This window comes from Temnothorax americanus, unplaced genomic scaffold (genome assembly GCF_048541705.1).
Source record: "Temnothorax americanus isolate GAGA-0224 unplaced genomic scaffold, ASM4854170v1 Scaffold1, whole genome shotgun sequence".
Taxonomy (NCBI): Eukaryota; Metazoa; Arthropoda; class Insecta; order Hymenoptera; family Formicidae; genus Temnothorax; species Temnothorax americanus.
Genome location: NW_027509230.1, coordinates 3,827,776 through 3,847,551, shown reverse-complemented (window position 1 = coordinate 3,847,551; position 19,776 = coordinate 3,827,776). Strand labels below are relative to the sequence as shown.

Below are 19,776 nucleotides of genomic sequence, written 5' to 3'. Positions count from 1 at the left end.
AGTCAAAATGCCAAGATGGCGTCGAGACCGAGCTCGTAGCGCATCGCAAAACACTTGTCGTTGATACCTTCAAATCACAAAATATTCGTACCGGGCTACCGCGGGATATTATACATCCGAGCGAGGCGGGATTCGGCTTATTTGTCGCAGCTTAAAAATATCAAGTCGCCACGGGTTTAGGCGGGGGCGGCGAGGCCCTATGCGACACACGTGGAATACATTTGCGCTTGAACGTATAATTCCGCGTTAGATTTCGCACGCTCGCGGGAGAATCGCCGTTCGCGCGATCGCCGCTTTAAGTTTTATTCAATACAGACACGATGGATCCACGCTTGCATAGAAGATCCGAGGCGGAAAAGGCGCCGCGCGATTTGGTCAGTGGCGTTAACCTCGAAATTGCCGCGCGCCCACTTAGCGATCTTGCCGCGTTGCACGAAGACGCTTTTATGTCGAGGGAAAAGAACAATTTACTTTCGCGGTCCATACCTTTTTGTCAAAAAGCTGTCGCCGCTTTTGGCGGCAAATTTTGTAGAAGCGTGTTTTGCATACGAATTTTTTCCCCCGTCGCTCGCGGATATCGATAGCAATTTGTTATTTAATTTGTAAATGTATAATGCTTCGCAAGAAGGAATTATTTTGATAATTTAATCATAATTGTAGTAAAACGAGATATTTATATACGAGAATTGTCATGAGCCAAAAATATTGTTTGTAAAATTAACGGTATTTTAATCAGTCATGTAAAAATTTCATGTTATCTTCGAGTATTATCGTAATGATTGTGGAAAGTTCTATATTATGGGATAATATAATTTTTTTTTAAATATTTTCTATTTTCTCTTGCAGATCGTTGAGTGGTTAAACGAGGCTTCTATGGGCCTCACCGAGGAAATTAAGGTCACAAACATATGCAAAGTACAGGAACTTTTGTTGAACAAGGAGCCACATTTGTTGGAACATTATTTGGACGACATTCTACAATTCTCGGTGGATAGAAGCGCTGAGGTCAGAAAGACCGTCACGGGATTTATCGAAGAAGCTGGGTTATTGTCAACGATTATCTATTTTTATCGTGCGGTCTTGTTTTTGTAGAAATAAATATTTAATATTTCTCATAACTGATTTTTTCAGAATAAAGTATCCAGAAGTAATCCCTCGCACAGTTCAAATACTTCTTAGATTAGCGTCCGACGAAGCGTCGGCTGTAGCTAAACGAACGCTTAGAGCCAGTGGCAGAATTCTCAGGGCTGCCCTCAAGTGGATCGCTAGTGCTGCTGTCGTTACCACGGACATGGAATTGGCATGGACACAGCTGTGCGCCCTTAAAGTTCAAATTATAAATATGATTGACAGCGATAACGATGGGTGAGCGGGATGATCGAGAGTAATCGTAGATAATCTTTTTATCAGTCACGGATCTAACGCTGTCAAAATATTCTATATTTCAGAATAAGGACGCAAGCCGTAAAGTTTCTTGAAGGCGTAATTTTAATACAGACATATCCAGATCCGGACAGTCCAAAGAAACCCGATGACTTCTCTCTCGAAGATATTCCGCTAACATTGAAAATAGCTCGTAGACGGAAATTGGAGGAAGAGGCAAATCACGTTATGGATCTGCTGATTAAGTTTCATGGGTCACCGCATGTCAGCAGCGTTAATTTAATGACGTGTATGGGATCTTTGGCGTTAATCGCTAAAATGAGACCACAATTTATGCCAAATGTAATTCAAGGTATACGTTTACTTACTATACATTGTACAGTAATTTTTTACCATTTTGCAAGATTTGATAATTCGTGTCGTTTATTGCACAGCCTTACAAAGGTTACAACATGATTTACCACCAACGCTGTCTGATTCTCAAGTAACCAGCGTACAAAAACAATTGAAACTCACACTTCTCGGATTGATGAAACACCCTGCTAGTATAGAGTATGCTTCAACCATAGCTAAGCAGCTGGCTCAGCTTGGAGCGAAAGAGCAGGAAATTATTAAAGCTTATCCAAAACCGGAAGATGTCCGTCGGATGAAAAAGCGTCAACAGGTATATTTGTAAATTTCTAAATAAATATATTTTTTGCTGTACATATTCTGAAAGATTCGTTTGTGTGTGCAAAGGAGATGGCCGCTGCTAGTGCTGCGAAACGAGTAAAAATTGAAGTGGCTTTAGTACCCGATGAAGCTGAAGCGGCACCAAGTCCTGTTCCCGCGCCTAAATTGCCAGAATTGATTGAACTTTCCGAAAGTTTTATTGCTGAAAGACTCAGTGTAGAAATTGCAACAGATTTAGTGATGGATAGTATGGTACAATCACAAATTGTATATTAATCTATATCATAAAGTAAATTTTGAATTATTAATGTGCATTATTGAACAACTGCATTTGACAGGCATGGGTTCCGGACACTATGACGACAATTTTTCAAAGAGAATATCAACCCACGGCAACTACTGATATTAATATACAACGTCAAACGATTGCTAAACTTTTAGCAGCGCAAATCAAACAGACGAAAGCAAAAAAGAGCAAAAAAGACAAGGAAGAGGATGCCGTGATGGAAGATCTAATTAAGAATCCCACCATTAGCGTAGCCGAGGCAAAGCGGGAGCGTAAACGTGAAAAGGATCGGGAGAAAGAGAAAGAGGCGAAAGCGTCATTAGAAGCTCATGAAAAATCTCTTGCAAAAGCCAGAACTCGTTTGAAGGCGTTAAAATTGGTTGAAGTGACAAAACCACTTCCGAAGGAAACTAAAGAACGAATGTTACTGATGGCAGTCAATAGGATATTGCTTTCAGAAAAGACTGCAGTGCTTGGTGGTGTAGCTGCTGTAAGGTATACGAAGCGTAAATTATACGTGTGAAAGTATTATACGTGTTTTAATACATCATATTTATTTTTAATAATCCATCTCCTTATTCTGTATTACAGATCCAAAATTCTGACTACGCTAGCAGCTACTTTCAATCCTTATATTAAAGAAGCTGTATTGCGTTATATTACCGATGACATGCGAAATCGATTAGATTTAGCGTTAGGTTGGCTATATGAAGAGTATGCGTTGCTACAGGGATTTCAAAGACGAACTACGTTATGTACGAAACCACAAGAAGCTCCACATCAGGCATATAACTTCTTATTGTGCACTTTAGTGTCAGCTATTGATTTGATTCAGGGTAAAGATCGTGATACTTTGCTATCCAGGTAATATTAAATTTAAAGAAAACAATGGAATTTAGAAACATATACATCTATGTCAATTTGACTTTGATATATATATATATATATATATATATATATATATATTTTTTTTTTTTTTCATATAAAAGACTTTATCTGGAAGCACCATTAATAACAGAAGATGCTGTAGAGGCTTTAAAAATGGTGTCATCTGATGAAACTAGAGGTCTTGCACCATTGCAGCTTCTGAAAGAAATGGTAGTGCGTAGACCGACGAAACAACTGGTATTTTTAAATGTTTTATTATGCCACACTGGACATGAAAACAATACGGTAAGATTCAAAATCATGTGATATATGATGCATTTGAAATACATATTGATACTATATAAGGTAAAATTTTAATACATTTTAATAAATAGATACGAGAAGCTGCAATACAATTAGTCTGTCAGTTATACGGCCGAGCAGAATTAAGTAAACTGATCGAGGAATATGCAGTTCTGTATTTAGGCTTTTTACGTCTTCACAACCCACCGGAGATTGTTTTCGGGCAAGATAGAGGCAGACCGCAAATCGAGAGTCAGTGGACCGACTCAACTACACGTGCCTGCCTAGGATTATATCTTTCTCTTCTCACTGAACATCAAGATCTCATTCACGAGTGAGTGATAAAACCTTTGTTAATTATTATATATGTTATTTGTGCGAAAGTGCTGTGTGCATTCTCATAATTGCTTGTTAAATATCAGATTAGCTAGAGTATATACATCAATGGGAGCAGATGTGAAACGTATTGTACTAAGACTAGTGGAAGGACCAGTGAGATCTCTGGGTATGGGTAGCCCGCAATTGCTCGCGCTTGTTGAAAATTGTCCAAAAGGATCTGAAACTTTAGTCACGAGAATCATACACATCCTTACAGAGAAGTGTATGTTATTATTACTTGAAAATATGTATTTTTATCGATCTGTGTTTTTCTCTTGTTTTATATTATTTTATTTATGTATGCAGCTGCCCCAAGTGCAGAGTTGGTGGCCAGGGTACGCGAGCTGTATCAGACTAGAGTTTCCGACGTCAGGTTTTTAATACCAGTTCTGAACGGACTGACAAAGAAAGAAGTAATTGCCGCATTACCAAAATTAATCAAATTAAATCCTATCGTCGTGAAAGAGGTAAATTAATAATGCGTTTAAAATATTATTTTATTTGCTATCTCAAGAGCGATTAAAGTATAAGAAATCTGTTCTTTTCAGGTGTTTAACAGGTTGCTTGGAACACATAATAACGAAAGCGGGGTACCTCATACATCGCCTATTACACCTGCGGAATTATTGATAGCTCTACATAATATAGATCCAAGCAAGGCTGAATTAAAGACCGTCATTAAAGGTAGATTATTCTGTGTGAAACATTGAGTTGTATTATACTTGAGGGAAATCTTGTTAACATACATTTTACGGTTATTTTTTCTTTCGTTTACAGCAACATCTCTTTGTTTTGCTGAGAAACAAGCGTATACGCAGGAAACGGTCGCCGTTGTGATGCAACATCTTATGGAGATGACACCTTTACCGACATTATTGATGCGCACAGTCATACAAAGTCTGGCCCTTTATCCCAGGCTAAGCGGATTTGTCATGAACATACTTCAACGTCTAATTTTGAAGCAAGTGTGGAAGCAGCCGAAAGTGTGGGAAGGCTTCGTCAAGTGCTGCGAACGTACGCAGCCGCAAAGTTTTGCTGTTATTTTGCAATTACCACCGGCACAGTTAGCAGAGGCACTCCGAATGGCGAGCAATTTACGTGTTCCCTTACTAGCTCATGTTGAAGCTTTTGCCGAGAATCAGGTAATTTTGCAACATTTTAAAGCATATTTTTACTACACATTTTGTATCGAATATGACAAAAATTCTCATTATATTATTGATATAAAATAAGCGCGGTCTCTATTATTAAAAAACTGAATATTAAAATAAAATTGTTAAGTAAAGCACGATGCAAAATATAGTAAATAGTAAAACTTTGGGTGATATTAATACTTTAAAGATTTAATATTGTATTTTTTTTGTTTCAGAAAGCACACATTCCGCAATCAATAATGGATGTCATACAGGGTAAAGTGCCCTGTGACATGCACGATGAGTTTGATATTGTGAGTAAAGATGCCTGTATATAAAGGAACGATTTTTTGAGCCATATCTTTATAATATAATTCTTTAAAATAAACACGCGGTATTTTGTCGAAAAATATCTCTTCCGTCAATTTCTTTCAGGCACCACCTGGTGATTATTCGAATGATCAAAAACCAGATACAATGGAAATTGATCTTTCGGAACCAGCCCCTCCCGGTTTAGATTAGTATAAAGTCATTCCAGTGTTAAGATCAGAACCATCGTTTACCGGATATTTTAATATTAATAAATCCGCATTATAATTGTACAGTAAATTATTACTTTTTTTTTACGTCGCTATAAGCGACATTTAGTTACATGTTACGTTGATGACAGTCCATATTTATACTCCATTTAGCGCTAAGTATGGAATTTATTTGCTAATATTTGACGCTAAATGGGTGAGTCAAAAAAATAAAATTATACACGATTTAATTTAAAGTAACAAGATTTAGAGACAGCAATAATTGAGACAATTTTTCGATATATATTCTTTTCTATAATTAGTTTAGCACCATATACTGACCATTATTAGTCTTATAAATCAATTTTATTTTCTAATCTTTAATATAATCTAAACATTCTCATTTTGGTATCTAACGTAATAGAATATACAGATGCTATCTGACTTCTCATATTTAATTAGTATATCTTTAATAATACTAAGATACTATCAATAATCTAATACTTGAAAAAAAATTGAAAAAAAAAAATGAAAAAATTGTAACTTTTTTTATGAATAATCTTAATTTTAATTAGATTCTAATTTTTATTTGCATATGTTGTACATATGAGGAGATCAATTGTAATATACTAATTATGTAAGTCAGGTAAAGTACAATTTAACTTATCTGTCAAATCTATATTTTATATAAAATGCATAAAGTTTTAAATACAAGAAAAAATGAGATTGGATATATAATCTGAATTATATGAATTAGTAGAAAACAAATTTTTCTTTTAAAAGTGTACTCGCGAACGATCATTTTGGTGTGCATTTCTTTCTTGCTTGCTGGCTCACGTGTTGTCATAAATTAAAGCTTTGTTTTACAATAAGTATCTGTTTGAAAATCACTTGCGTTGTGGTTATTACAAAAATATGATTTAATCATTAATTGGAATAGAGGAACAGTACATTATTTTAATAACATTACATTTGATTTCGTTATGTATAAAGTTATGACTAAATTACAAATTATTCTCAACATTACATATATGTATTACTGTTGGTGCACAAAGACTAAATTACAAATCAGTCTTAACATTGTATGTATGTATATATCATACATACGTTAAATGTTAAAATAATTATGCTTAAGTTTAAAAAGTATAATATATGTAAAGTAGAATTGAGAGTGGACTTAATATCATATTACCGTATGAAAGTAATGAACAAATCTTTTCCATGACAAAACGTATATAATCTGCAAGTGTATAAAAACTAATAAAATATTTTTTGTTACATAAATTCTTACATTTGTTGCGTTCTCTCTCTTAAGAAGTAAGCAAAATATACGTTATACAAAACTATTTTATATGAACATGAAAAATATCGGCAAGAAATATGTCCTGCTGAGAAATTATGCAGCAAGAATTTCAAGATTGATGACCCATTAAAGAGTGAAACTATCGTATTATTTTACTTCGAGAATACTCAAATGCAATCTTGATTTCCGTATAGCAGATAATAAAACATATATCTATACCTATAATTATAAAATATATAGATTTATATTTAACGTTATGCAAAGTCAACTCCGGTGTCCAACAAATCACGTAACATAAAGGATGCTTTTTTGGGGAGAATCCTGAAAACGTGAGAAACTTGTCAGGTCACTCCTCTATTACCTCACGTACGAATAAAGATATAAATGGCGAAAATACCTAAGTACATGCGCGAGATAAAGCAAATATCCCGGCACACTAAACTCCGCATAGTTTCGGCGAACGCCGTCTAAAATTTGTCTAGCAGCTTCTGCAGCAGGCATCGTACCAAAGTAACTCGGTATTCTGCAATTTTTTCAGAAATTAGAATTAGATCACTGTAGTCAACGGTAATTGCATAATAATAAAAACATGAAAAAAAAAATTGAATGTACAATTTACAAAAACTGGTGGTCACCTAAAACGTATATCTTTCGCAACTTCTGTCCAAACGATAAATGGATAAACGTGAACTAGTGAAACGATAATGTTGCTATTTGAATGTCTTAATTCCATATGCAAGGACTCTGCTAATCCCTGCACCGCGAATTGCGCGGTGGATAAGGGAACTCGGGTTCCTCGATCACTCGACCCATTGGAGAGACCGGCGACGGACGACAAAATCGTGACGTGGCCTTTACCGGCATGTCGCATACACGGCAGAACTGAATCCAACAACTATGAAATAAACGACACTGCTTACCGATATTTTTATCTCAATATATATATCGGAAACACGCTCACCCAAAAGTGACTGATGACTGACACGTCCATGGTGTCTCTTACTTCCGATGATTCTTGTATTAATGCACGTGGACTAGGCAAACCGCAACAATGGAAGAGCATCGTAATGTTTCCCAATTCATTTTTAACAAGATTTACAGTCCGAGCGACCTAATATCGACAACACACGTAGGGCATGAAATGATTTACAATTAAGTGGCTTGAGAACAAGAATACATATGTTTTGTACATACCGTATCTTTACTTCTCACATCGCACTGATAGCTTCTACATACTCCATGCAACTGTTGGGCGCGTTGCACAGTGGCAGCGCAAGTTTCCGCGTTAATATCCACGCAAGCAACCGCGACGCCAAGTTGGCACAGCTGTAGAGCGAGTTCCTTACCTATCCCACGTCCGGCGCCTACGACCTAAAAATCATGACGTGCATTTGTAACGTGCAAAAGTTTACACTGGCAAGAATTTAAGTAGGCAAGACAGAGCGTTAGTCACTATGTAGAGAAACGTGATAGGACCAAGGATCGCTTTATAAAGTTAGATAGAAATAAGGCAGAAATATTAATAGGATAGAATATAGAATGACGAACTGAATAGTGTAAAAGAGAGTGCGTTGAGAGAAAGAAATTATTATAAGAAAGAATAGATAGGTTGTATTAAGTACGATGGTTGCATGGACGGTATGAGCATGTTAAGTAAATATTGTGGACCAAGTCCACTTCTTGCCATGTAAGCTGAAGTTAATAAATTATATACAAGTATAAGGCAAGACAGCGTTACCATGGCCACTTCGTAGTTTAGACTCTTCAAGGGTGGTGGCCTGAACATCCTATAGACGGCGATCAGGATCGTGTAACATATTCCAACGAAGAGTGTCACGAGGTCCAGGGCCAGGATGCACAGCGAGTATATTCGTAACAGCATCTTTGGCGGCCGGATATTTCCTAGCTTGCCCTGCAAAAACAGTTATTGCATAACAGAGCCGGGAACGTCTCGCTGCACAAGAATCACTTGAGGAAGATGATAATAGAGATCTCCTGGTGGAAATTCATCTATGATTTCGTGCCGACAGTGCAGATCGCTTTACGTACCATCCTTCCGGAATTATTTGTCGCTAGAAATCGCGAGCGCGACGCGAATTTGACCGAGCTGAAAGAACTTGCGACGGCGCGTAAGTATACTGAAGTGTTTGAAGTATACCTTGTATCACGTTCACGTTCGTGAACTTTGTCCGGCCGGCTGGGACGCGGTCGAACGGTCGAACTCGCATTAACGTTATCTGAAATCTCAATGAGTCGAGCCGTCGAGCACGGAACGCGCTACGATTGGGCTCAATTGGGCTGGCTAAAATCAACCCGACCCCATAGCCGATTTAGACCACGTCTAATCAGCGTCTAACGCCTTCCGAGCTTCTCGCCCGGTTGGTACGGCCCTCTGAGGAAGCTTCGGCAAAGCGCGTATAATTGTCCTACAATTATCATGTGAATTCATCACCGCGACTTCGCGCGGAAGACTCTTCCCCTGCGATACCGATCTCTGTTTTTTTTTAACGACTTTTCGGCGCGACAGTGATAAGAACGAGAATCGTCGCTGATAGTCGCCGAGATAAGATGTCCGAAGAACATTGCTTCCCTCGATTTATCTATTTTCGAGTACGCTCTCTGAGAATTCATCGATGAAATCCGCGAGTCTTGTAGGTGCAGCCCTCTGATGTAACGTTTACGAGCCGCACGACGCGATCTTGCATGCCAACCGATATGTTGAAACTGGAGTAAACTGGGCTGAAATATATCATCTCGCAGTCTCGCTATTATACGTTCTTTCCATCACGCCAGCATATTTTCTTTTACTACAAATTTTCTATCATAAAAAAAAAAACGGCCAAATTAATTATAATCTTATTAGCAGTTGATTATTACTCCTTATTTTTAGGAAACCCCTTCTGGATTTTTAATTCTTCTTCTATCAGGTGTTTTTTATACTTTGTTGCACTTAAAACGAGGTGGGCATGTGATCAGACGTGGAGAGAAAAAGAGGGAAAAATGCTGACGTCAGGGCCGGAACACAATACCACGACTACCACGAGGGCCACAAGACCACACAAGACATTGGACGCACGAGATCGCTCCCGGCAGTCCCGGTTTGTCGATGCGGAACGTTAGATGTAAGTTTTCTCGGTCTTTTTTTCCTTCTCTTGTTTCGTTCGCGTTAATATAAAATATATCGGGCGAGCGGCAGGTGGTGTTTTCCACACAGGGAAAAATAGCGTCGCTAAGAATAACAGTTAAAACTCATTCTTATATATTTTTTTGCTCGCTGATACACCACGTGCTCGTATCGACATTGTATTCGCGTGTAGTACCTACCGCACACACATTTGTGCAGTTTTATTCGGTAAACGAACTGTCCGCAGTACCTATCCACTGTATGTCGGCAAACTCGATCGGAAATCTGGAAAATTGGCGTCAATTGTGTCTATATGACGCTTCTTGCCACGTGCGCCTCACGTGGCCTGCTCACGCATGAATCCGTCTTGATCCCACGTTAAACTTTCCATTCAGGCTATTTGATATCTTCGTGTAACATATCATAAAATATTTCATAAAAATCATTACCATACGATATTTTATAAGAATATTTAAAAATTATGTATTAATGTTTAAATATTATGTATAATGTAGCTACCATTGTCGTAGAAACATTGTTACACCTTTTTCTCAAGTATTATTTCCTATAATAATAAAATAGTCTTGTAAATATATATTGTAAGCAAAATTATTAGTTTCGACGATATGATTCTGGCCTTCAGATCTTGCTAAAAGCTCTACAATGGCAATGCTAGTCTATTATATACGTTTATGTGATCGCCAACCGTTTCGATCCGTATTGAATCTTCTTTAGTTCAAATTGAGAAGAGCAATATATGTTAATACAAATATTTCTGTGTCGAATATTTGTGAGCTGGCTTTATTAGCCTTTCTATTATAAATTAATGACGAAATTTAGTTTAATCAACCTGTTTTTTTCCCTAATTTTTATTGTAATCTATCAGACATGCTTCGTTGTAGTTTATACATATTAATGTACCGCAAAAATTCGCATAAGTACCGATATTTTAAATATATCTATATGTTGCTTCCTTGTATTGATTTATATATAATATTTAATCTTAGCTGAACAAAAAAGTAAGGGGTATAAAAATAAAACACATCCTAACTAATTCATAATTTTTCCCTATCTACAAATATTTTTTTATAACACGTTTTCTTATTTTTATCTCTTTTGTTCAAGAAAAATAATGTAAAAAATAATTTTTTAAAGGAATCTAAATATAAATTTTATATTTAAAAAATTCATACTTTATATATATATATATATATATATATATATATATATATATACTAATTGTGTGTCAGAATATTATTTTATTTCTCGTTTTTCTTGTGTTTCTAAAATATTTACTACTCTAATTGCAAGCAGTAGTATTAATCTACTAACAAAATTTCCAAAATTTAATATACTTTAAAATTGTATTCAAAAGTTTTATATATATATATATATATATATATATATATATATATATATATACTTGTACAAAACGCGGCAGTTTGTCAACATAACTTGAGCGATGATAAACTCTTTGATAGCTGCATGCGTGTGCGAGAGTATTTTCTCAAGCACAATCGCACGGTACATCGATAAACAAATGATACCAAGATTAAATATTTTCCGTAATCAGTTTTAGCCCATCTATTTTAAGGCAACAAATCCACTTGCAAGTTTTGAGACGGCGTGACCGATGAATATTTTTATAGCGTAATTTATTGTCGTAATTCGACATGAGATACAAATGTACGCGCCGCCGCATCGAGCCGCCGCGTCGGCGGCGCGGAGCGGTGAAACGTGATTGGCCAGATCCGTGGGCTCGACTCACGAGCCAATCGCGTTCGAGGTCTCTCACTGCTGTGCGGCGCGCGGCTCGGCTGGCGGTGGCAGCGCCGGCAGCGGCGCAAGTAATACGACGCGACACGTTCAACGGTCGGATCGCGCGAGACGTTGTCGCTCGTGTAATTCTTTTCTCGCGAACGAAAAGAAATCCGGTTACGGAGTGTTGCAAAATGAACGTACGCCGAATATTCCGTTCCTACTTGTGTCGAGTGAAATGATTGGGATGCTGTCGCTGGACGAAATGAATGCCGAATGCCGTGCTACGGACTCCGTACGTGTCTCCCGTCTCTTTCCCGGCTGTGATTCGACGGATCTTCTGCAGTGCTCCGACAATCGGTGAGTGAATTTTACATGAGAAATAAGTGTTTCGAAGCGCGATGTATCCGAATTTTAATAGAATTATTGTTCCGCGTGTCGCATCAGTGAAACGATAACCTCGGAATTCACGTCTCCGATTTCTTCGAATCGGAGCGAATCGCGCGGGAAGACGCTTATAGCTTGGATCTCTCGTTAAGTGCGGGAATTAATAATTAATTTAGTGATTGAAGAGAACGACCGCGCGTTTGACGTTTCGCACTTTGCTTGTCGCGATCGTAAACGATCGCGAACAGGGGAGCGAGCTTGCTTTCAAAATGCGTATGCATATCGAGAGTGCGAATAGCTGAAGTGTGCATCCATGCACGAATATAATTCTGTTTTTCGTTCAAATAAAACAGACACATAATTCGTTCGTTCACGTAATTCGTTACGTTTACAAATGCTTCAAATTTATTTGCATATGTGTTTTTTTTTTTATTCTTTCCATCGTTCTTGCAGCGCGGTGTGATCGCGCGCATACCATAAATTCTCTAAAAGACGATAAACCGTTGTCAAGATACTTAATTACAAAACATTCTCTGTTGCTTGTTTCCCAAATATTATTCGTTTTGCTTACAAAATTTTCCGTAAAAGCCTATTATGTCGTATTCGGATTTTTAAATTGATATGGGATACATATCTTTTATTTGAAATAACCCACGTTGGGCTGTCTGGGAAGTGTGAAAGTGAAAGAAGAGAAAAAGTGAGAGAGGGAGAGAGGGCTATTAGATATTTAACACATATAATATATAAATATATAAAATAAGTTAATATTTATCGATACATGTAAGATATAAGTATTAAATGGATCTTCAACCAATTACAATCGAGAATATTTATATCTTACATGTATCGATAAACATTAACTTATATATTTATATATTTATAATTTTATATATTTCTATTATATACTATAAGAGTATGTGTTAAATATCTAAATAGCCCTCTCACTTTTTTCTCTTTCCGACACTGCCGACATCTGCAAATGTAACAATACATTTGCAGATTTAGCACGGACGTGCCCCAAAATGATGTTTTATCTTATCGACAGTATCGGAAAATGAACGTGGCTACGTAGTACCAATTTCGAAAATAGATGTACTGGCAGTCTCACGAACTCAGGCTTCTCTCTGCTAAAGAGTGCTAAGTATATATTAGAGAGACAGAGTTTATATATAGCTGCGCCTGCGCCGTGCGCGTGCGCGCAGGGTTATTAGGTTACGTTGCATCTGACTCCGTAACAGAGGGATTAAACTTTCTGCGACCGTCAGGTTGGGAAAATTCGACAGCTATGTGGTACGAGATAATTCCGCCGATGCTGATAATAGGCTTGATACCAATAGTTCCTCTATTGGGAAACTACTACGTGAATCTATACTTCCTCGGAAACGTAAGTACGCAATTTCGCGTAACATAACCTCCCGATCGTAAACTTGCAACAATTACGGGCGTGTTGATAACTAAACGAGTTAAAGATACTCTTTATTTCTGAGAAATCCCTTTCTCGTTTAAAAAGAATTGCAACAATATGTATAATTTTACGGGAGAGTTCAATAAAACCGGATATAAATAATACCCAGAGCTTTTGGAACCTGTAGTTTATTTGTAAATGCGTTAATGATAATTTATACGAGCTAAAGACACTCCTCGCTTTCAGAGGGCACGATTACACCGGGGCATTTAGGCCGCGGCTTATACCTCAAATTCAACCTAAATTTTGACCTGAAGCCAGGTGTCCAGTCGCCTATCAAATGTTTACAGCAAGTGGCCTAAATAATTTAGGTCGAACTTGAGGTATAGGCCGCGGCCTAAATTCAGGGTGTAAATGTAGCCAGAGAAATCAAAACCAAAATATTTAATCCTATCATGAGATGTATTTAATTAACTTGATGACAGCTCAATTCATGATGTCAAGAACTTTATTGAATAGATGTATTTTTATTGAATTGAAATTTGTTGCATTTATTCATCACGTACTTGGACGCAATTATATAGAATTCACTGAAATTCAAATTTGGTTATTGTTGCGCTTACTTCGCGAGAATAGTTTGCTATGTTTTAGACTGATACTCTTTGGACGAGAGCTAAATTCGTGAGAAACGAATTTTGGAGAGAAACGTGCGATATAAATTAGTTTGTACGGAATTTGGAATTATTTCTTTGACTTCTTTCCTTCCAGCCGACGCGTAGAGACCTGAGAGATGTATGGGATCGCAATATGTTTACCAGAGATTGTCGCGTAGGTGAATCCCCATGGAATCACAAGGTAATTTATTAATAAATATATTTGTAAAACACAGTGTTTTATGAATTTGAATAAGTACGAGTAAGTGACTTTCACTTATTTGTGTCTAATCGCTCTGTTTCTTAGGGACTAGAGAATATTCCTGATGATTAAGGGTACAAATACAATATAAATGGATATAACTGTAGTAATATGGTGTATCAGATGAAATAGACAAGTTATCGTCTAATTATAATTTACATACTATACAACAAAGTGTATATATAGATATAATATATAAATACATTATACGACATTGAATATACCTTACCTATCATTTCTAGCCATCTAAGCGCGATAATTAAACATGATTATGAAATCTAAAGTTGATAGAATAGTTCGTTGTTGTTAATAAAAGATGAATAAAATAGAATTGTGAACCCATACATCGTTAAATTTTGTTATACGTGTGAAGTAGTTGTAATTCAACATCTATGACCTTAATTTAATATTTACAAATTTAATGCTTTTTTTGTTGATTAACAGCTAAATCCTAGCATTGGAAAAACGCAAATTCAGATAATCCATGGATGAAATTTAACCTGACAAACTTTGAGCGTCAGATGTAGTCATCCGCGTCTGAATAATTTGACGCGAATCGTAATAATTAATTCCAGCAGCAAAGCAAACTCGCTAAATTAATGAATTGTAAAATTACACCCGGTAAGGGGATCCTACATCCGTAGGTCGGATTAGTTGCGCTCGCACGGATGTCTTACGGTTGGAGAAGCCGGCATCAGCGCGGGGTAACGTTATCTTCATCCCGGAGTCTCGAGCGCTCCTTAGCTAAGCGTTTCACGAATACGCCATACACGCGCGCGGTATTGATAAGATAAGGGCATAAATACCAAGTGGGGAAACTCCGTTCCCACTCCGCGAAGTCTTAGTGCGATATTTTCGGAAAATCAATAGTTAGCGACACTCGCGGTAATTTAACTTGGTTACTTTATCAAGTTAACGTATGTGCCGTACGAGCTTTAGATAAATAATGGGGCATGCCGCGTTCCCACTGTATTTAGGACGTGTACCCGTGTGTCAAACACTTGACGGGTTTCGGAGAGATGTTTGAGAGATGCTGACGCGTAATTAATATTGACTTACGTCTGCATGTCGCGCGTTTGCCATACTCTCGACCGTGATAAGGTTTATATTCATACGTCACGAATACAATCATTTCAATACGATTATTCGTATTTATACGTCAACAATGGTGTTTACTCGGTAATGTTTTACATCGAGAAATTCGTTTCGTAAGGAACTTTGCTCATTTTAAATTAATCCAGGCTTAGTCATCGAACATATATAATTTTATACATAATAATGGTAGTATTAAAGAAAAAATAGTTTTAATTCTCAAATTTCGCTGAAAGCAATTCTGACCTCATGATATTTATACAGCAATATATCGAAAAATATTCACCATTTGTTTGTTACCGCCGTCACTATACGTGGAGGTGCCTTGAAGCGAGGTACAAAAAGACATCTTTGGGAAGGGATAAAAGAACAAGAATTCTGAGAGTCATGTTTAATTATAAAATGAAAAATTATCAATTAGTTGCAAGCGTGAAAAAAAACATCGTATAAGCATAGATAACAAAATGAATACACCTTACACAACATTGATGAAGTTCTAACATTGACCGGCGGGTATTTTGACCATTAGCACCTATAAATTTTCAATTTCCTTTCACGATGCCCTATACGTTGAAATATATATGTCTCATCTTTGGGCCCGGATAGCCTAAAACCCTTGTGAAAATGGACGAAGTTTTTTTTATGTATAAGTATACATATGTAGACTAGTTTTCACGATTCATGATTCTAAATAAAAGACAAAGATTCGAGAAAATGCAGAATATAAGTGATGTGTATCTTTCAGCTTAATTATGGAAGCGCTTAACGTAGATACGTAGAAGATTAGAACATTAGCCTCTCGTTAAATTTTTCGCGAACGAAGGAGCCGAGCGTAGGATTCGTCAAAGGACGCGTCATTAAAACGGGAGAGCGTGCATCTGATGCGCTTCCCTCGCGCTAAGTTTCCTCGAAAAGTTATTTCAGTGGCCTGGCCACTGAAAGGCGTGGTTAAGAAATTTTACTTCAAAGCGACGCGCACCTCAGTCGCGCAAGTGGATAAAAACTTTCCGACCCTAAAAATCGCGTGAATAAGTTCCACTCGTGTTTTTTTCCCTTTTTTCCGTAAACTTCGAGCACGCGACATCACGAGGGCATTTGCATTGTGAATGCTAAGTGCGTGTATGTATGTATGTGTGTGTATGGGGGCAATAAGCTTAACGTGGGTTTTTGTACGGTAAATACGTGGGTGACGACGATACGTCTCCCGGTATCCGCTATTTGAGCAACAAGTGTGTCGAAGGAGGGGTTTCAGGGAAGTACGTTACTCTTTGCGCGCGATAAACTTTGACACTTGGTGCCGCTGGATTGACGGGAAATAATCGCTGTCAAGAGCAAGAGGCAGTAAGTATTGATAAAGCAATAATAGGCCCCTCGACAGACCTCACGCTGCTCGTAAACGAGTGTGTTTCTAACTGCTGAAACAAATAACATCTTGACGTCTCTTTTCCATGTATAATGTATAAAATAACTTTTATACAATCTCTGTTTTTCTTTTATACGCTTCTTTATATCTCCTGAAGATTATTCACGAGATCGATATCGCCATTGTTAGAAACGCGTCTTGAAAATTGTGTACTAACGTGGATACATAAAAAATCGCAGTTCGAGTTTTTAATAGAAATTATTGATCATATAATCATGTAAATGATAGTATATAAGACAATATAAAGTAAATTTGCAAAAGTGAGTGATGTAAAACACTGTATCGTACAGAAGTCCATATCCAAAGGCGAGGCAAGAATTTACAACTGTCCATCTATCTAGAAATTATTGATCGGCGAACCATGCGTGGGTAATCTTCGCGAGTTAATCCGTAGAAAGAAAGAAAGGAAGAAAGAGAGAGAAGAAAGACAAAAATCGAATAAAACAGGATATATAGCCATTTCATCCAGGTTATTATTATTTACGACACCGATCCGGTTCATTCCGATGGTGACCGAGATACACCAAGACACCCGTCAAATATACTTAGAACCAGGACACCGTCGCCGAGTCGCGCCGCGCGAAGAAAATCTTGGCCGCGAGATCGACCTGCCGGGGAATCTCGCCGGGATAACAGATTAAGAATTAATATCGCGAGAGTAGCCGGTGCCGCGAAGGAATATTACCTTAGGTACGGTGCGCACACGCGGAATGAAAATTCTCCGCTTGTCAGACTGCCAGAGAAAGAAATATCCGGCGGTAACGGAGGGAGGGCAGCCGCCCCGGTGCCGACAGGGAATTCTTATTTCCTTTTCTCTCCTCCACCTCCTCCCCCACCTCTTTGCCGCTTCCCCGCCGCGTAAAGCGCGTTTTGCTATCCACACATTTTACCCTCCTCGGTTCAATATATACCCAGGGCGAGAAGACGCTCCCCGAAATTCACACTAGCTGCTGAAGGTGAGGAAGGCTCAGGAGGGCCGTGACGACGCGTGGGGTGAGACACGTGGCACGCGGGAAGAGGAAGTTCCCAGATGTGCGAAACGACGAAACGGCGCCTCCTTGTTCTTCCTCTTTCCGCTCCGGAACTCCCCGAAAATAGATAAGCTCGAACTCCAAATGGGCAAACACTGATAACGAGCGTCGTTGGCAACGGAGGTTGTCGATAGCAACGGGGATACGGACGTCTTCTTAGACCAAAGGAATGCGAGCCAAAAGATCATACCAAAAGAAGTTATTATTATGTAAAAAAGTTAATCTTCCTAAAAATAGATTAAATTATTAATTGTTATAAAAAGCATATCTCTTTCTGAAAATAAAAATTCATATTTTTTAAGACCTCGTTTCTCTCGTGCGCGTATAACAATACACTTGGATCTCTTTTTACAGCAAAATTAAATTGGTTCGCGAATTTAAAATTAAAAGAGCATAGAGTCACGACATCTGTCCCCCTATAGGTAACTCTGCGATTTCTGAATTTCCGCGTAATTTCCAGTGTATGCAGCTTCATTTCCAGCCTCTTATTAACGTAGGGGGAATTACTGGCGGTATTTAAGCCGGCCGAACGGGGGAATCGATCGGTGACTGGTGATTAATACAAATTTGCAGTGTACATACAGTTTATTAACGCGCCGAGATGAAATCGAGCGATTCGGAGAAAAAAAAACACGACGTGATAATTTCGCAGGTGTTTTTCCACCCGGCGGACGAGCCGCGAGCAATATCCGCGCTATTGAGGTCGATGGGGTATTTAATCAAGTAGCAAGATTGATATTTAAACACATACGTACATGCGGGAGAGTAATATGTCGTAATACGCGACGCGCGAGGAAGGTGCACCCCCCGGCTGTATACTGTAAATAAATTACACTTCGCAATTGCACAAAGGACGTAGAGTTCTCGTATCGATCTTGCTCGAACTCCTCGTTATTGGCTCGTAAAAAGAGAACCCTCTTCCCGCCCGAAAAACATTAAAGTCAGCAGGGAACGAGTAGTGAAGCCAACGTATCCCCCCCCCCCCAAAAGGATGTATTATTCATGCCTCTGTGCGAAGCCCTCTAAGGAAAGTCCCTTGGAAGCGTCCCTATTTCGGCTCGTCATACACCAAAGAATATATGATCTCCGAACAAGTAAAAAGAGAAAAAAAAGGAACACAAAGTCACGATGATCGAATATCACCCGTGATCGATCGTCTTTAACAGAAAGTTTATGCTCGTGTATTAATGTCGAGTGTTTTGATGGATGTAACCGATTCGTAAACACAATCGACATGTTTCCCCTAATAAACCTGTAAGCGCGTAACCGAACTGTTAACTAGCTAATTATACATTAACCGGTTACTTGTATTGACGTCAAGTGTTTTGATGCGTAACAAATCGCGTAAACAATTGAAGTGTTTGCGCGCTAACATAATTTTAAAAGGGCGTATATAGAGTTGTTAACGTAATAATAATGTTATTAATAATAATTTAATTATTATTATCGAATGCAATATAGTGACAATATATTGTTGAAACATTCATTATTCGATTTGACTCGATGAAAGTTCGTAGTTTGAAAGAATCTAGGCAACGATAATTAACGTCAAAATATCTCCGAATGCGAATTTCAGATTGAATTTGCACGAGATATTTGAAAGAGAAATCGATTTCGTTATTTCTAGAAAAATATCAATGTCGTCCAATTATTAAGATCCATTACCTTTTTAATCACTCTGCTCTCTATAGTATCTACATGTCTGTTTACTTCTGTTCTGTCAGAATACATCCGTAATACATATATACATACATAAGTAATCACGTATATACATCAGTTGCACTTTCCACAATTATTA

At 37.8% G+C, this 19,776-nt stretch overlaps 4 protein-coding genes across 8 annotated transcripts in view; 3 read left to right on the top strand and 1 right to left on the bottom strand.

The window, feature by feature from the left end:
- Positions 1–2: 2 nt before the first annotated feature.
- Positions 3–6,830, top strand: Sym (symplekin scaffold protein). Of its 3 annotated transcripts, none has more exons than XM_077400041.1 (16): positions 4–374; positions 847–1,043; positions 1,132–1,365; positions 1,449–1,735; positions 1,818–2,047; positions 2,125–2,307; positions 2,394–2,836; positions 2,933–3,205; positions 3,331–3,514; positions 3,604–3,845; positions 3,934–4,112; positions 4,196–4,356; positions 4,438–4,573; positions 4,667–5,031; positions 5,259–5,336; positions 5,458–6,830. In XM_077400041.1, exons 1-16 carry the CDS (start codon positions 321–323, stop codon positions 5,542–5,544), a joined length of 3,333 nt encoding a protein of 1,110 aa, XP_077256167.1. In that variant the 5' UTR covers positions 4–320; the 3' UTR covers positions 5,545–6,830. The 3 variants fall into 3 exon arrangements, 2 of the variants coding, with proteins under 2 accessions (XP_077256167.1, XP_077256157.1); XM_077400031.1 differs by having other exon boundaries at positions 2,122–2,307; XR_013255993.1 differs by lacking the exons at positions 5,259–5,336; positions 5,458–6,830 and having other exon boundaries at positions 3–374; positions 2,122–2,307; positions 4,449–4,573; positions 4,667–4,806.
- On the bottom strand, positions 6,756–9,625 carry LOC143894876 (17-beta-hydroxysteroid dehydrogenase 13). 2 transcript variants are annotated; one of them, XM_077401550.1, is made up of 7 exons: positions 8,893–9,625; positions 8,582–8,755; positions 8,038–8,214; positions 7,805–7,954; positions 7,479–7,738; positions 7,241–7,366; positions 6,756–7,164 (listed from the first exon to the last, which is right to left on the bottom strand). In XM_077401550.1, the coding sequence occupies exons 1-7, from the start codon at positions 8,893–8,895 to the stop codon at positions 7,098–7,100; spliced, it is 957 nt and encodes a 318-aa protein (XP_077257676.1). In that variant the 5' UTR covers positions 8,896–9,625; the 3' UTR covers positions 6,756–7,097. The 2 variants fall into 2 exon arrangements, with proteins under 2 accessions (XP_077257676.1, XP_077257682.1); XM_077401556.1 differs by having other exon boundaries at positions 9,002–9,624.
- Positions 9,626–9,733: 108 nt separating this feature from the next.
- Lapsyn (Leucine-rich repeat activity-regulated protein at synapses) overlaps positions 9,734–19,776 on the top strand; it is a 92,963-nt gene continuing 82,920 nt past the window's right edge. The window contains exon 1 of one of the 2 annotated variants that reach the window (XM_077401379.1): positions 9,734–9,965. In XM_077401379.1, coding sequence (XP_077257505.1) covers positions 9,950–9,965 — 16 coding nt within the window. In that variant the 5' untranslated portion in view covers positions 9,734–9,949. Of the gene's footprint in view, positions 9,966–11,858; positions 12,086–19,776 lie in introns of those variants that run through there. The other variant, XM_077401323.1, reaches the window with a different exon arrangement.
- LOC143895232 (uncharacterized) lies at positions 13,293–14,641 on the top strand. The gene is made up of 3 exons (XM_077402228.1): positions 13,293–13,496; positions 14,286–14,372; positions 14,478–14,641. The coding sequence occupies exons 1-3, from the start codon at positions 13,398–13,400 to the stop codon at positions 14,502–14,504; spliced, it is 213 nt and encodes a 70-aa protein (XP_077258354.1). The 5' UTR covers positions 13,293–13,397; the 3' UTR covers positions 14,505–14,641.

Coding starts and splice junctions, on each gene's coding strand:
- LOC143894876 (XM_077401550.1), bottom strand. Junction 7,955..8,037: donor ATGTGAGAAGTAAAGATACG/GTATGTACAAAA, acceptor TGTCGATATTAG/GTCGCTCGGACTGTAAATCT. Junction 7,165..7,240: donor TATCTCGCGCATGTACTTAG/GTATTTTCGCCA, acceptor TCACGTTTTCAG/GATTCTCCCCAAAAAAGCAT.
- LOC143895232 (XM_077402228.1), top strand. CDS start 13,398: ATGTGGTACGAGATAATTCCGCCGATGCTGATAATAGGCTTGATACCA. Junction 13,497..14,285: donor ATCTATACTTCCTCGGAAAC/GTAAGTACGCAA, acceptor CTTTCCTTCCAG/CCGACGCGTAGAGACCTGAG. Junction 14,373..14,477: donor AATCCCCATGGAATCACAAG/GTAATTTATTAA, acceptor TCTGTTTCTTAG/GGACTAGAGAATATTCCTGA.
- Sym (XM_077400031.1), top strand. CDS start 321: ATGGATCCACGCTTGCATAGAAGATCCGAGGCGGAAAAGGCGCCGCGC. Junction 1,736..1,817: donor TATGCCAAATGTAATTCAAG/GTATACGTTTAC, acceptor TTTATTGCACAG/CCTTACAAAGGTTACAACAT. Junction 4,113..4,195: donor ACACATCCTTACAGAGAAGT/GTATGTTATTAT, acceptor TTATGTATGCAG/CTGCCCCAAGTGCAGAGTTG.